Source organism: Trichogramma pretiosum, unplaced genomic scaffold (assembly GCF_000599845.2).
Source record: "Trichogramma pretiosum strain Unisexual culture from Peru unplaced genomic scaffold, Tpre_2.0 scaffold56, whole genome shotgun sequence".
Classification (NCBI taxonomy): Eukaryota; Metazoa; Arthropoda; class Insecta; order Hymenoptera; family Trichogrammatidae; genus Trichogramma; species Trichogramma pretiosum.
The window spans coordinates 800,982-815,648 of NW_019641680.1; the positions used below are offsets into that span (position 1 = coordinate 800,982).

Genomic DNA, 14,667 nt, shown 5'->3' on the forward strand with positions numbered 1-14,667 from the left:
CTTAATAACGTATAAGTAGTTTAAATTTCGATTTACCGGGTATATCAAGGATTTGCAATTATGCGCGTAGGTCTGTGTGCATATATGGGGCAAATTTCCTGAAGTGTCCTAGCGCTCTGCCGCACGGTACTTTTTGGCAAAATCACTCAATTTCTAACTCGCCGTAAAAGTATCAAAACACACCTCAAAAAAATAACTAACTAATGATTTCGATAGGAAATTTCCTCAGCTTTCCGATGGTGAGGTCCGATTTCCTGGAATTTTCCATTTTCACCCGGAAAATTACCATCAAACATTCAGAGCTTAATATCTCGAAAAACGCCACTTTTTTTCCTTTTTTTATTGTTCCAAACGAAAGATGAGGTCTTTTTACATTGGATATGGTAGTTTTCAGAGTGTATTTTTGATGAAAACTAAGGAAAATACGGGAGGTTTTAGTTAGCGCTCGGCCGCTCGGCCTGATTTCCAGCCTTGCGCGGCTTCGCTGTAACTTGTAACTCGCTTTTATGACATTGTGATTTGGCTGGAAAAATGAATAAACATATAGTTTCGATAGGAAATTTTCTCAGCTTTCTCATGGTGCAGTCGAATTTTCCGATAATTTACATTTCCACCAAAAAAATGGACTTGAAGGTCTATTTTCTACTTTTTCTAATGAAAAAGTAAATTATCGGAAAATTCGACTGCACCATGAGGAAATTTCCTATCGAAATCATTAGTTAGTTATTTTTTTGAGGTGTGTTTTGATACTTTTACAGCGAGTTAGAAATTGAGTGATTTTGCCAAAAAGTACCGTGCGGCAGAGCGCTAGGACACTTCAGGAAATTTGCCCCATATGTGTGCTCATAAAAATTAAGCCATATGTTTAAGTATAAAAGTACACAAATTATTCGAAAAGTCAAACGCTGTGTACTAATCGAATCGACCAGAACTAGCCGTCGTGTAAACAGTATAAAATTTCTGCATTTTGGTGTTTCTTGGTGTCTTCATAAGCAAAGAAAAATGGATATTTCACCTTGTACCTGCTCGGAACTGTTCGTAATCTTTAATTTTTTTATTTACAACATAACATTAATTATGTTGATTCGTTAACATCTTCAAAATCAACATAGGTTTCATGTACCCTTAACGAGTTGTCAACTTGAATGTGGACATTGAGTGCATTTTTCTTATATGCATAAATAGTACTGAATATTTTTTTTACACGGCATTGCTATTTGCGCGACAAATCATCTAGTAACTACTAGTTATTTTTGTTCCGTCGGCCCGCTGTCAAGATCTTGAAGTCCGTTCGATAATTCGTGCCTTCTGCATATTTAAAGAAATATTTATTTCGATGTACGTCAACAGTGTAGTAAAAGAAATTGTTGATGCCTTATTTTTAATATATTATGAATGGATCGTCGCCCCAGTACATAAAAGTACGCGAACTAGGGCTATGTCTCATGTTGATTTTGATACGTTTGTGCACTGGCCGACTATGTTGCTTTTTATAATACAAATTTTTTAGTTGAGCCTCCAATTATTCATGTTTCATTATTTGAGTCAACTATAAATGACACTCGGACCTCGTTATTTTGGTATTTTCTATAGAGCATAAATTTTTTAATAAAATTCCTTCATGAATTTCACGGTATTTAAAAGCATAGATCTGGCTGTAAGTTTTAAAACTTTATTTGATAGTTGGTCTACAGCAGTTAGTATATGAAGGTCATTATAATTCCCTTATCCAAAAATAAAACAATCATTGAATTATATCAAAGAGGTAATTTTGTCTTTTGATGAAACAACTGTTACGTATTAAAACGACCTTTTTAATTTAACTTTTAGCCACTGGATTGACAATTAATATAGTTTTTTTTCCTCTCAAAGTATAGAATTTCTCCGAAAAAGTGACTATTGTTTTTTATTAGCATTCATATACGGTACATAAACAAAACTCGAACATAAAATTAAGAATGATTGTACATATAGGAGGAAGTACCATGTCTTTTCATTCGCAATGGTTATTTTCAATTTTTAAGTAAATTCATTGTTTTTATTGCTTCCTCATAGAGGGAGCTCTGTGATAGGCTTGAAAACGAGATTTTGAACCAGACCTCGTAGGACAATTTGGTTTATATATTTGGAAACTACATTTAATTACCAACAAATGTCTGTATGAGTTTTTGTTTTCTCGGCCTTTTAGCTAACATAGAAATGTAGTAGGTCAATCAGTAGATCCTGATGGTCGTGATCTAACGTACTTAGGACACTAGACAGTGAATCAAAATTTAAAATTACGAATTTTCAAGTTAATAACCGATGCCTTTTGTTAATATTATTTTTTATGAGGAAGCTCTTTGCCAATAAATTGGCAGCGGTTTTTTTTATCTCAGGCTTCTGGGGCATATTCACATAAACTAACATAACAGGGCATGTTTTCTAACTGTCCTGAATCACCAAAAAAAGTTTGGGCCAAATCCATGACCCGAAGGTGAGAAGGTCTCCTTGTTAGAATACAAGGATAATGCTCTAGCATTCGCTAGTCAATCTGTTTAGGCAATAAAGACAACACTTTTTGTGTGTCATTCGACAAGAAATTTGTCGATCGTCAAATTTATTTTTGCAATGTTAGCACAGTGTTATAATAGTATATTTTGCACCTAGGGAGTGAAAAACTGGAAAGTCTCAGAGCACGTGTAATTAATCATCCGAGGCGAAGCCGAGCGAATAATAAAATAATTATTTTTTTTAGTCATCGATTTTTCAGATTTGTTGGGGAGGCCAGAATTTTAGCGTAGGATTCATTCAACGCGTAATATATAGAAGATTACGGTAGTAAATGGGAAATTTTGATAGAATTCAAAAGAATAAATTTTTCCTACATTAATAGTATATTACGTGACAAAGGATGAAAGTCGAACTTCCGTCCCTGCGAGGTTTTGCACCCGAGGCGAAGCCGAGACATTTTCAGAACCAAACGATAATTGAAATGTAGGTTGCCGTAGTCATGGAGATAATAACTTTCGCGCGACATTGACGGGGAGCAAAAGTATTACTTTCGTCCCCGAATTCGAAGATGAAAGTACGTACTTTCGAGCATGGGATGAAGAAAAATAGTAAAAATTACTAAAATGTGTCGACGTCACCTCCTTATTAGATATTATAGTAATTTTTACTGTGAATTCTAATAATATTTATTATATTTTTTTCTCAGTGTAGGTTTATAATATAGGGAAAATGCTCAATTTTCTTAATATCTGGGTGCGAACTATACTCAAATTAGATTTGATCATTATTTTTTTAAAATTGTGTCGCGTTGCGGACGTGACATCGGAAATCCATAACAAAGTTTGAAAGCTCATACCATATGCAAACTCAATCATCTCAGTTTTTGAAAAGATAATATCGATGTTCTTTACGAAGAGTAACACATTTCAAATGTGTAACAAAGACTAGCACACAATAATAGTTTTATGATAAAAACTAGCCCTTTTCAATTTTTTCTAACTGAAACTAGCACGTTTCAATTTTCCTTAAGTAAAACTAGCACGTTTCAGCGATTGCGAATGAAAATTCTTAAATTTTTTCGGAATAAATCTGACATCGAAAACAACAAGTTTTTCATATTTGTAGAAAAAATTTTTTTTTACCATTTCAAAAAAGTTTTGCATTATCGACTTCACAGAGAATCGGCCTTATGTATGAATTTGAATATATAACGGGGAGTTTTACAAGTTATTCACACAATTTTATCAACAAAAAAATAAAATAATTCTTCTTATGCATGATGAATCATAACATAAAGCATGCTACTTTTTATTTCAACATTTGAAACGTGCTACATTTTGTTGCAATATTTGAAACGTGCTGGTCTTTGTGATGTCATGAAATGTGCTAGTTTCCGTTGTGAACAATTGAAATGTGCTAGTTTTCGTTATATTAGCTTTTTCTCCAAACATGTTAGACATCGATAAAAATTTGAAATGTGTTACTCTTCGTAAAGAACGTCGAATATTTACTTAGGTTTTTTATTTAATATAATCGTACTTAGAATACGGTACTCTTTATTAATTCAATTTATAAATTAATAAATCATTAAAAACTTCGAAAAAAAATTGAATCAAAGCCGACACTCGCGTAGCCCAGATAAACTATTATTTAAATAATTCAATTGCAATTTTCGTGTTTACAGGAAATTTAACATTAATGATTGCGTAATAGTCACACATTTCGACCCAAAAGACGAGGTTAAAATCAAAGCGAAGGGTCCATTCAAGAATAACACTGGCTCCATCATAACCTACCGAAATGAGGAAACTGACGTAGCCCCTCATAACATCAGTTTCACGGTCCGCATAAAAACGATGGATTTAGAAATCATTAATTCAAAAGTACGAAAAAAATTTTACGGAAAGATTGTGAAAATAGAAAACCACAATATAACAGTCCAAGATTTGAAAAATAACCAGACGACATACGACGAAAAATACATACATCTTGATGAAAATCGGTATTATTTCTGTTCGCTACTTATTATATATTATTGAACGGTATTTTAAACTATAAGCCTATTTGTACTCAACAAAAAATTTTCCCGGGTAGGGGAGAGCCGGGTGTGTTGTGGCATTTGAGGTAAGTTATCAAAAATGTATATTTTTCCATATCACTAGATATGGAGTATAGAGTAGTATAGGATAGTAAAGAGATCTTGGTTCAAGTTATTGATAAAGAGAAAAATAACATTTGGCTAACTTACTTCACATGCCAACACATCCCATTCTCCCCTAACTGAAAACTAAGATGAATGGATGGAGATTGGACTTTCACCCTTTAACGCCTGAAATGACCATTTTCGGACATTTGTAGCGATGAATTACACCGACTAAAAATTGTTTGAAAAACTCTTCAGATATCATTTCTTACGTAAAATTTAATGTACTTTTCGAATCTGGGGTCGGAATTTTCAAAAATTCATTTAATCAAAAGTCATAATCAATTTTGTAAAAAAAAACATAAAATTTCGAGAAAAAAATCTTGTTCAACTTAAATTTCAACACGGAAAGAAAGTTTCTTCGCGCGTTTCACGCACATAGACTTGATCAATGACATGTATACTTAATTGTAAAATAGTTATAATTATGAAATTCAATATGGCGATCATAAATATGACTCACGAAGACCTGTACGTCATAAAATAATTTCGACAATTTTCAACTCGAAAACTATCAACTTTACGAGAAAAAGTTGTCGAATAAAAAATGTTTAGAATTGATCAAAGAATACGCCTGGTTTTTTATTTTTGAACACGCCAGATTTTTGAAAAAATGGTGTTATCTAGAAATCCAAAAAACGTTCCAAAAATTCTGAGAAAAATCAGGCGTATTCTTTGATCAATTCTAAACACTTTTTATTCTACAACTTTTTCTCGTAAAGTTGATGGTTTTCGAGTTGAAAATTGTCGAAATTATTTTATGACGTACAAGAATACGCCTGGTTTTTTATTTTTGAACACGCCAGATTTTTGAAAAAATGGTGTTATCTAGAAATCCAAAAAACGTTCCAAAAATTCTGAGAAAAATCAGGCGTATTCTTTGATCAATTCTAAACACTTTTTATTCTACAACTTTTTCTCGTAAAGTTGATGGTTTTCGAGTTGAAAATTGTCGAAATTATTTTATGACGTACAGGTCTTCGTGAGTCATATTTATGATCGCCATATTGAATTTCATAATTATAACTATTTTACAATTAAGTATACATGCCATTGACCAAATCTATATGCGTGAAACGCGCGAAGAAACCTTCTTTCCCTGTTGAAATTTGAGTTGAACAAGATTTTTTTCTCGAAATTTCATGTTATTTTTTACAAAATTGCTTATGACTTTTGATTAAATAAATTTTTGAAAATTCCGACCCCAGATTCGAAAAGTACCTTAAACTTTACGTTAGAAATGATATCTGAAGAGTTTTTAAAACAATTTTTAGTCGGTGTAATTTATCGCTACAAATATTGTCCGAAAATGGTCATTTCAGGCGTTAAAGGGTTAAGATCAAAACTTTATAATTATCTGAAGAACATAAATGTTCTTATGAAATTTTCAAAAAAACTGACATTGAAGCTTATTTTAACCCATTAACGAGCACAGGTGCAATTTTGTGAATGAATTTTCTATTGTAAAAAAATAATAGATAAAGTTGAAATATTTTCATGAAAATCGATACCCGGGGGTTTTTAGGGTATGCTCTTTCAGAATCTGATATTATTTTGGTGGTTACGTTTCACACCACTAGGTGGCGCCTGCCTGCGAGCGACGCTCCCATAAGTGACCGAGCGCTGGTAAGCGTATATAGGCAGGCGTCTCCTACCGTGTGATCGATTGATGCAACAGCTTCTAAGAAGCAGAGTTGACACTCATATGAGCGAGTAGTGGTCGGTGAGCCATCACAGGTCGCCACGAAGCTCGACGAATAGCCGGTCGTGGGTTTACCCTAGGTCGCCGTGCTATTTGGAGAGAAAGACGGTTGCGAAGCAGTAGCTTTGGTCGCCGTCGCTCGTCATAGGAGTGACCAACTCTACTTAGCGCTGTTTTTTGTTGTAAACAATTTGAGGATTCGAAGAGTCCAAGACAATTGTATATAATCGGCAGGTCCGACAATAGAAGTTTATTGTCATTAAAGAGAGTCTGCCACATAACTTATAAAAGTTGTAAAAGTTATTGTGGTAAGACAAAGATATTTTTTTTTGTTAATTTTCTGAACTTAAAGCAATTATTAATTATTTTTTGATTGAGTCGCCTTAGACTGCCATATTAAATTATTGATATTATAATATTGAAATCTATACTTATTAATAAAGACTTATATATGGGTAAGGCTCAGAATTTTTTAAATAAACCTGCGCTCGTATGTCACCGATCTTGACGCGCTTTTGGTATGTTATAGTACATGGTGAAAAGGTCCCAAAACCAAAATTTTAGACCCCTTCCCCCTCCTACCCCCCTCCACCCCTATAAACGTCCATTTTCGATCTATATTTTTTCTGAAGGCCTGAAGCAATTAAAAAATCTGAAAAAATTCACGAAAATACTTTTCCACAATCCAAACAACCTCGAATGTATTTTGATGCCAAAAATGAGTGAAAAAAAAGATCGGGCTTTGTATTGCATGGTAGCGCCTTACATGAATTTTCAAAATTTTCAATGATTTTTTCTGAAGGCCTGAAGCACTCAAAAAATCTGAAAAAATTCGAGGTTGTTTGGATTGTGGAAAAGTAATGGACGTTTATAGGGGTGGAGGGGGGTAGGAGGGGGGAGGGGGTCTAAAATTTTGGTTTTGGGACCTTTTTACCATGTACTATAACATTCCAAAAGCGCGTCAAGATCGGTGACATACGAGCGCAGGTTTATTTAAAAAATTCTAAGCCTTACTCATATAGGGTAAAGGGGGGTATTACTGCGCACCTTTCGCACCTCGGATTCTGAAGTAGATTTAACAAAAAATAAAAATTATTTTGATATCGGTAATCATTTTTCTAACAGGTAAGAGCTTCGTTAAAGCATAAAAAACGTTTTTTTTTGGGGTTTATGAGATAAAATTATTCAAAAAATAATTAATTGTAAAAAAAACCGATGCACCAATTACTGCGCGGGTGTAGGTATTACTGCGCGGGCATGTGTCTATTACTGCGCACTGAATTTTCCGTGATTACTATGTATTTACTAAGTATTTATCAAGTAATAATCATTTTCACACTTTGAAAACTTGCATATTGATAGGAAATTTCCTCAGCTATCGATTGCGACTATTTAAAAAAATCTTAAAAATGGGCTTTTTAAGATATTTGTATTTTAAACTTAATGTCAATTTTTCCGGATGAAAATGGAAAATTTCGGAAAATCTGACCACACCATCGGAAAGCTGAGGTAATTTCCCATCGAAATGATGGGTCCCCTTGTTCTTCTAGGTGCATTTCGATACTTTTTACGTGAGTTGGAATCTGAGTGATTTCGCTTAATTGGGCCGCGCAGACACTTGTAATGAAATGCTTTATATATATGCGCAGTAATAGGTACATACAGTGCGCAGTAATTGATACATCGGTTCAAAATACGTAACTAAATTTATTTTTCAAATTTATTGTAGAAAAATATAACTAATCAAACTAATATCGACGTATTAATAAAATAGATATACTAAGTAAGTAAAAATGATATTTGCAAACCAAATTGTCAGATACGTAAAAAGTTACAAGTACTTTTCTATGGGTGTTATCGGCAATTTCTTTCGTAAAAAATAGCTCAATTGAGGTGTTAAATTTCAAATCGATATTACATTAATAAATTGATGTTTTAATGTTAATTTTTTTTTTATTAATATTGTGGGAGGACAATATCTATTATTTAAAATCATTATTACTCATTAATTTACAATACAATTGTCATAAACAATCATTTTCTGCAATGCGCAGTAATAGGTGCTGCGCAGTAATACCCCCGCTTACCCTATATTTTAATCACTTTTCTTTTGATTTTTTCACCCTTCCAACAGCACAAGCAGATCAAGTAAAATATTCGAACGAGGTTTATGTTTTTGACTCGTATTGCAAAAAACATTTGGCGAAACATAAACATTATCATTGTTTATTTTACAATTAAAAAAAAACGTGTTTTTTTGACTTAAAATTTTTTTTCAAAGTCGATTTTCTACCTTGCCCTGCCTTCGGAGGGTTCCCATAACACCAGTAATCGTGCACTTTTTCTTTGAACCTTCAAAAAACGCGCTGCCGCGATTTCTATCTAGCCCATATATTTCTAAAATGGCGAATTTATACCGAGCAGCGATTAAAAAATTCCCCCATTTTTTACTCGGAAATTATTTCACATTCGTTAAATATCAACTAAAAAGTACGATTTGGAGTGTAAAAATGTATTTGAAATCGTTCAGAGAATACGTGTGAATTTTTGAGAATTTTTCAGATTACGTAGAAAATTTTGCAAAATACGACCATTTCCTGACCTGTCGAAAAAGTTCAAAATGTTCCCAAAAAATTCTGAAAAGATTCACATGTATTCTTTGAACAAATTTTAACACTTTTCATTGTATGACTTTTTTAAGTCAATAATTTCCGAGTAAAAAATGGGGGAATTTTTTAATCGTTGCTCGGTATAAATTCGCCATTTTAGAAATATATGGGCTAGATAGAAATCGCGGCAGCGCGTTTTTTGAAGGTTCAGAAAAAAAACTTTGAAAAAAAATTTTAAGTCAAAAAATCACGTTTTTTTTTAATTGCAAAATAAACAATGATAATGTTTATGTTTCGCCAAAATAATATCAGATTCTGAAAGAGCATACCCAAAAACCCCCGGGTATGGATTTTCAAGAAAATATTTCAACTTTATCTATTATTTTTTTACAATAGAAAATTCATTCACAAAATTGCACTTTTGCGCGTTAATGGGTTAATTGCAATCAGTACAATCTAGAATTTGTGAAAAAGATGGGTCAGAGTAGATTTTAATGATACATATTTTTTTCATTGTTAGATTTGCCGAATGTGTAGTACCCATTCCATCAAACATAAATGAAAACAAAAACAATGTGAAGCATGATGAAGGCAAAAAACTAAAAAAAATAGTTGAAGTAATCCAAAAAGATAAAAAAACAAAGGATTACATAAACGAGGAAATAAACCTGATAGAGGAAAAACGAAACATTAATCATTTTTCAGATGGGGACGTAAGTGAATGGGTTCGTCAATTAGAAAATAAATATCAAGAAGGACCGAAAGTGAGTGATACAACTTCACCACAGTTATCGTTATTGCCACAATTTACAGATCCAAATTTATGGATGGTGAAATGTCGTATTGGAGAAGAAAGAGCAACAGCTCTGCTTCTGATGAGAAAATGTTTAACTCGTCAGTTTACAAGTGAGTATATAAATTTGTACAAACTTCATGAATGTTTTAAAAGATGAGAAAAATGAGATGAAAGAGTTACTAATGACTACTTTTTTTGCAGGCGAACCTATTCAAATTAAGTCTGTAGTGGCACCAGATGGTGTAAAAGGATATGTTTACATAGAAGCTTACAAACAACCTCACGTAAAAGCTGCCATAGAAAATGTTGGAAATTTACGAATGGGGCATTGGAAACAGCAAATGGTTCCAATAAAAGAAATGACTGATGTTTTACGTGTTATAAAAGAGCAAACTGGACTTAAAGCAAAACAGTGGGTTAGGCTTAAGAGAGGCATTTACAAAGACGACATTGCCCAAATTGATTATGTGGATTTGTCTCAAAATCAAGTACATCTTAAATTACTACCGAGAATCGATTACACCAGACCCAGAGGTGCTCTAAGAACAGCTCAAAGTGAAAGTGAAGCAATGAAAAGGAACAAGAAAAAAAGACCTGCTGCAAAACCATTTGATCCAGAAGCCATCCGATCTATCGGTGGTGAAGTTACAAGTGACGATGATTTTTTAATTTTCGAAGAGAGCCGATACAGTCGCAAGGGATTTTTGTACAAAAATTTTACAATGAGTGCAGTGCTCACAGAAGGTATAAAACCCACTCTATCAGAACTTGAAAAGTTTGAAGAAACCCCTGAGGGTGTCGACTTAGAACTTAGTGGAGCTCCAGTTACTGGTGTATCGTCTGGTAAAGATGAAGGTGCAGGAGCATCGGGTCACAGTTTCAGCGCCGGTGATAACGTCGAAGTTAAGGAGGGTGAATTGATGAATTTACAAGGTAAAGTCGTATCCGTCGATGGAAACACGATCACGGTCATGCCGAAGCATGAGGAGCTCACGGAAGCCTTGATGTTCACCGAATATGAATTAAAAAAATCCTTCACCATGGGCGATCACGTTAAAGTTGTAGCAGGTCGATACGAAGGAGACACCGGTTTTGTCCTGCAAGTTGAGCCGAATCGAGTCGTGCTATTTTCCGATTTGTCCATGCACGAGCTCGAGGTCTTACCCAGAGATCTTCAGCTGTGCTCCGACATGGCCACCGGCGTGGACAGTTTAGGTCAATTCCAGTGGGGCGATCTCGTACAACTAGATCCACAAACCGTCGGCGTGATCGTACGCTTGGAGCGCGAAAACTTTCACATCTTGTCGATGCACGGAAAAGTCGTCGAAGCCAGACCGCAAGGTCTTACCAAGAGAAAGGAGAACCGAAATACAGTTGCGTTGGATTCGCAACAAAACAGCATCCACAAGAAAGACATCGTCAAAGTGGTCGACGGACCCCATTCCGGGAGAGGCGGCGAAATCAAGCATCTGTATAGAAGTTTCGCGTTCCTGCACTCAAGAATGTTCATCGATAACGGTGGTATATTTGTATGTAAAACCTGCCATCTGCAACTGGCCGGCGGAGGCAAACGGAACAATGTCGTTTCCTCGGCGCAGGTCACCTGTGGCTTCATGTCACCCAGAATCACGTCGCCCATGCATCCTGCAGCTAGCGGCGGTGGATCGACTCCCGGCGCTCGCGGTAGAGGCGGCAGAGGCGGACGAGGTCGTGGCGGACACATCGGTGCTCGTCGCGATCGCGACCTCATCGGTTCTCATATTGCCAATGTTGGAGTACCAACGAAGGAGGGCGGCTTCAGCAGCTACAGCCGTACCCCGTCCTACGGTGCAGGTGGACAAACGCCAATGTACTCCGGGGGCAACAAAACTCCCATGCACGGAGGAGCCACCCCTATGTACGAGACTGGCTCGCGTACACCTCATTACGGCTCGATGACGCCCTCGCACGACGACGGATCACGCACCCCCGGTCGTACCGGCGCCTGGGATCCGACCGTCACCAACACCACGGCTCGCGACGAGAACTTCGACAACTACAGCATGGATGACGGTGGAGCGTCACCGGGCTACGTTCCCAACTATCCGCAGTCAGGACCTTTCACACCCCAGAAACCTGGAACCATGTACGGCAGTGAGCAAAGCTTCGGACCCTATCAAACTAGCCCTAGTCCTGCTGCTAGCGCCAATCCTAGCCCGAGCCAGGCAGCCTACAGCACCAGCACACCGTCACCGGCTGGAACAGGCTACATCCCCACCGTAGCCCCGTTTTATACTTCTGCCTCGCCGATGAGCTTCAGTCCAATGACACCTGGTGGAGCGGCTAGCCCGTACAATCCGCAAACGCCCGGATCCAGCATGGGCGACTCGAATCAGGCCTTTGTCTCCTACACTTCTGATTGGCCGTCGGTCGATCTCGAGGTCCGCGTGCGCGACGACTACTCTGACAAAGGATTGGCCGGACAGCAGGGATATATCACTGCTATTACGGACGCTATGGTGACCATGTATTTACCCTTCAAAGACAAATCCGTTAATATGTATTACGATGCAATCGAGCCTGTTGTGCCGTCGCGAAATGATCGCATCCGTGTGATTTTGGGGGGAAACCGCGACTCGACGGGTACACTTTTGGCAATTGACGGTACCGATGGAATAATAAAATCTTCCAGCGGAGAAGTTGAAATGTTGAATCTTAGATGCTTGTGTAAAGTACGTTCGAATTAAGTGTAAGACGTTCAATGTAAATTACGCGTTGTATTTTTAACATATATTTTTAACTGGCCCATAAAATGTGTATTCCAATTCAAAATGCGCATTATTCAGGTTGAATCATAATTGTAACATTTATTTTAATAACACAATAATTTTTAGTTTTATGGGCTAATTATATTTTTTTAATTTTATTTTAGTTAATTTTATAATTTATTAAAAAGTTCATTTAATTTAATTTTACAATAACGATATAATCACACAATTACTAAAATAATTATATAAAAATCTATAAATAAACATAAGTTTATGTTATGAACTCCTGCTCGAATGTATTATCGTGAAAGAATCTGTAAACAGCGATTAATTACATCGTAACAACGAAATTAAATAAAATTTTATTGCAAATCATACACTAAGAATAAGTAAATATAATTTTAATGAAACTTCAATTGTATAACTGTATATCTATTTATAGTTGAGATTAGAATTTAAAAAACCAAAGAAACAATATAGAAAAATAAATGTATACATCGTAATTCTGAATGACATCGTCCTTTATGCCAGCTAATTCGTGCAATTAATTTTGAGATAAGAGATGGTGCAAAAAATTTTGACCTGCTGAGTTGGCAGAAAAATAAAACAGTAATTTTTTGTTAATTTATTTATTTGAATGCCATGAAGAGTTTGCATAATTGAATAAAAATAAATGTGACACAAAAATTGAAAATATGCTTATTAACTTTACGAGCTTTGGCCTGCCACCGCCAAGCAAATATCCTACACATCATCATACTTTTCTCTCCTTTTACATTGATTATTTCACCATTCAATTTTTACCGTTTTTAGAGCCCTTCCAGCTCCAACGAGTTTTATTACATATTCGATATTACATTTCCTTTCAAATCCACCCGCCACGAAAATGTTAAATAAATCTTGGTTCATCAGCTCGTCAAGGACGAGTTCACAGCACTCAAGGGGCAGCCGGTAGTGTATCAGTTTCCAGAAGGGATCCAGCGCCCAACTCCGGAAAAATTTTCTCGACATCGTCTCGCACAAGTGTCCGAAACGAGCGTGCTTTGCTGCTGGCATTTTGGAACGGATCCACCATACATTTTTCTGTCTCCCAAACTCGTAGTAGTCTAAGTACGTCAGTCGCTTAGCTGCCTCTTGGGGCCGTAAATGGATTAGATCGTAGAGCGACAAGTCCGACTTCAACATTTTCTGTCTCGCTTCGTTTGCAAGCTCCTCGTCGTCGTCGTCGTACCACAAAAGTTCGTCAAGAATCCATGACTCCTGGAACAAATAGTGATGCTGGAATAATATCATAATCATCAGGGCGTCTCTTGATTCCAGCTCGTATCCTCTTTTCTCTAGGCACTCGACGACGGCTAGAAAGCCAGATGCGAATAGAAATTTACCTCGAATATCTTCGTAGGACTCGAAGCACTCGTCTAATTGACTAATAGTGGGAAATACGAAGTTGGACTGATCGGCGCCATGATTCAGCAAACTCTCGACTGCGTAGGGCAAGCAGTGCATCGCTGCCAATTGAAGGGGTGTCCTACCCAAATTATCGCGGGCATCGACCTTCACCGTCTTCTGGACGTCACCAATTACCTCAAAAAATCTCTCCATCAAGCCGTCATCGTTGTCTTTCTTGGAAATAATATGCAAAGGAGTTAATCCCTCGACGTTGGCTAAGTTAGGATTGGCTCCGTTTCTTAGCAGCACCTCGAACACTTCCGGTTGGCCTTTCTCCAAAGCCACGTGAAGCGGTGTATCGCCCAACTTATCACGCGCGTTAATCTGAACCAGCTGATTCAATTCGCCATTGATTTTGAAAAAAAATTTCACAAATTCATCGCAACGATATATATCTCTTTGACAAATAATATGCAAAGGAGTTGATCCCTCGTTGTTGGCTACATTAGGATTGGCTCCTCCTCTCAGCAGTATCTCCATTATATCACTGCCCAATCCTGCGTATTTTAAAGCAATGTGTAGTGCTGAATCACCCGTTTCTGGCCAGATACAATTGGGATCTTGTCCGTGCTCGAGGAATCCTTGGACGACTCTGCTGCAGTTAAACCGACAGGCCGCGTGAAAGTGTGTGTAGCCTGACTCGTCGGTGTAATTCACATCAAACCTGC

The 14,667-nt window shown here is 36.6% G+C and overlaps 1 protein-coding gene across 1 annotated transcript in view; it reads left to right on the forward strand.

Moving 5' to 3' along the window:
* LOC106654894 (transcription elongation factor SPT5-like) overlaps positions 1–12,671 on the forward strand; it is a 30,850-nt gene extending 18,179 nt beyond the window's left edge. The window contains exons 2-4 of the mRNA XM_014375020.2: positions 4,178–4,495; positions 9,528–9,913; positions 10,005–12,671. Coding sequence (XP_014230506.2) covers positions 4,178–4,495; positions 9,528–9,913; positions 10,005–12,529 — 3,229 coding nt within the window. The 3' untranslated portion in view covers positions 12,530–12,671. The remainder of the gene's footprint in view (positions 1–4,177; positions 4,496–9,527; positions 9,914–10,004) is intronic.
* Positions 12,672–14,667: the final 1,996 nt, after the last annotated feature.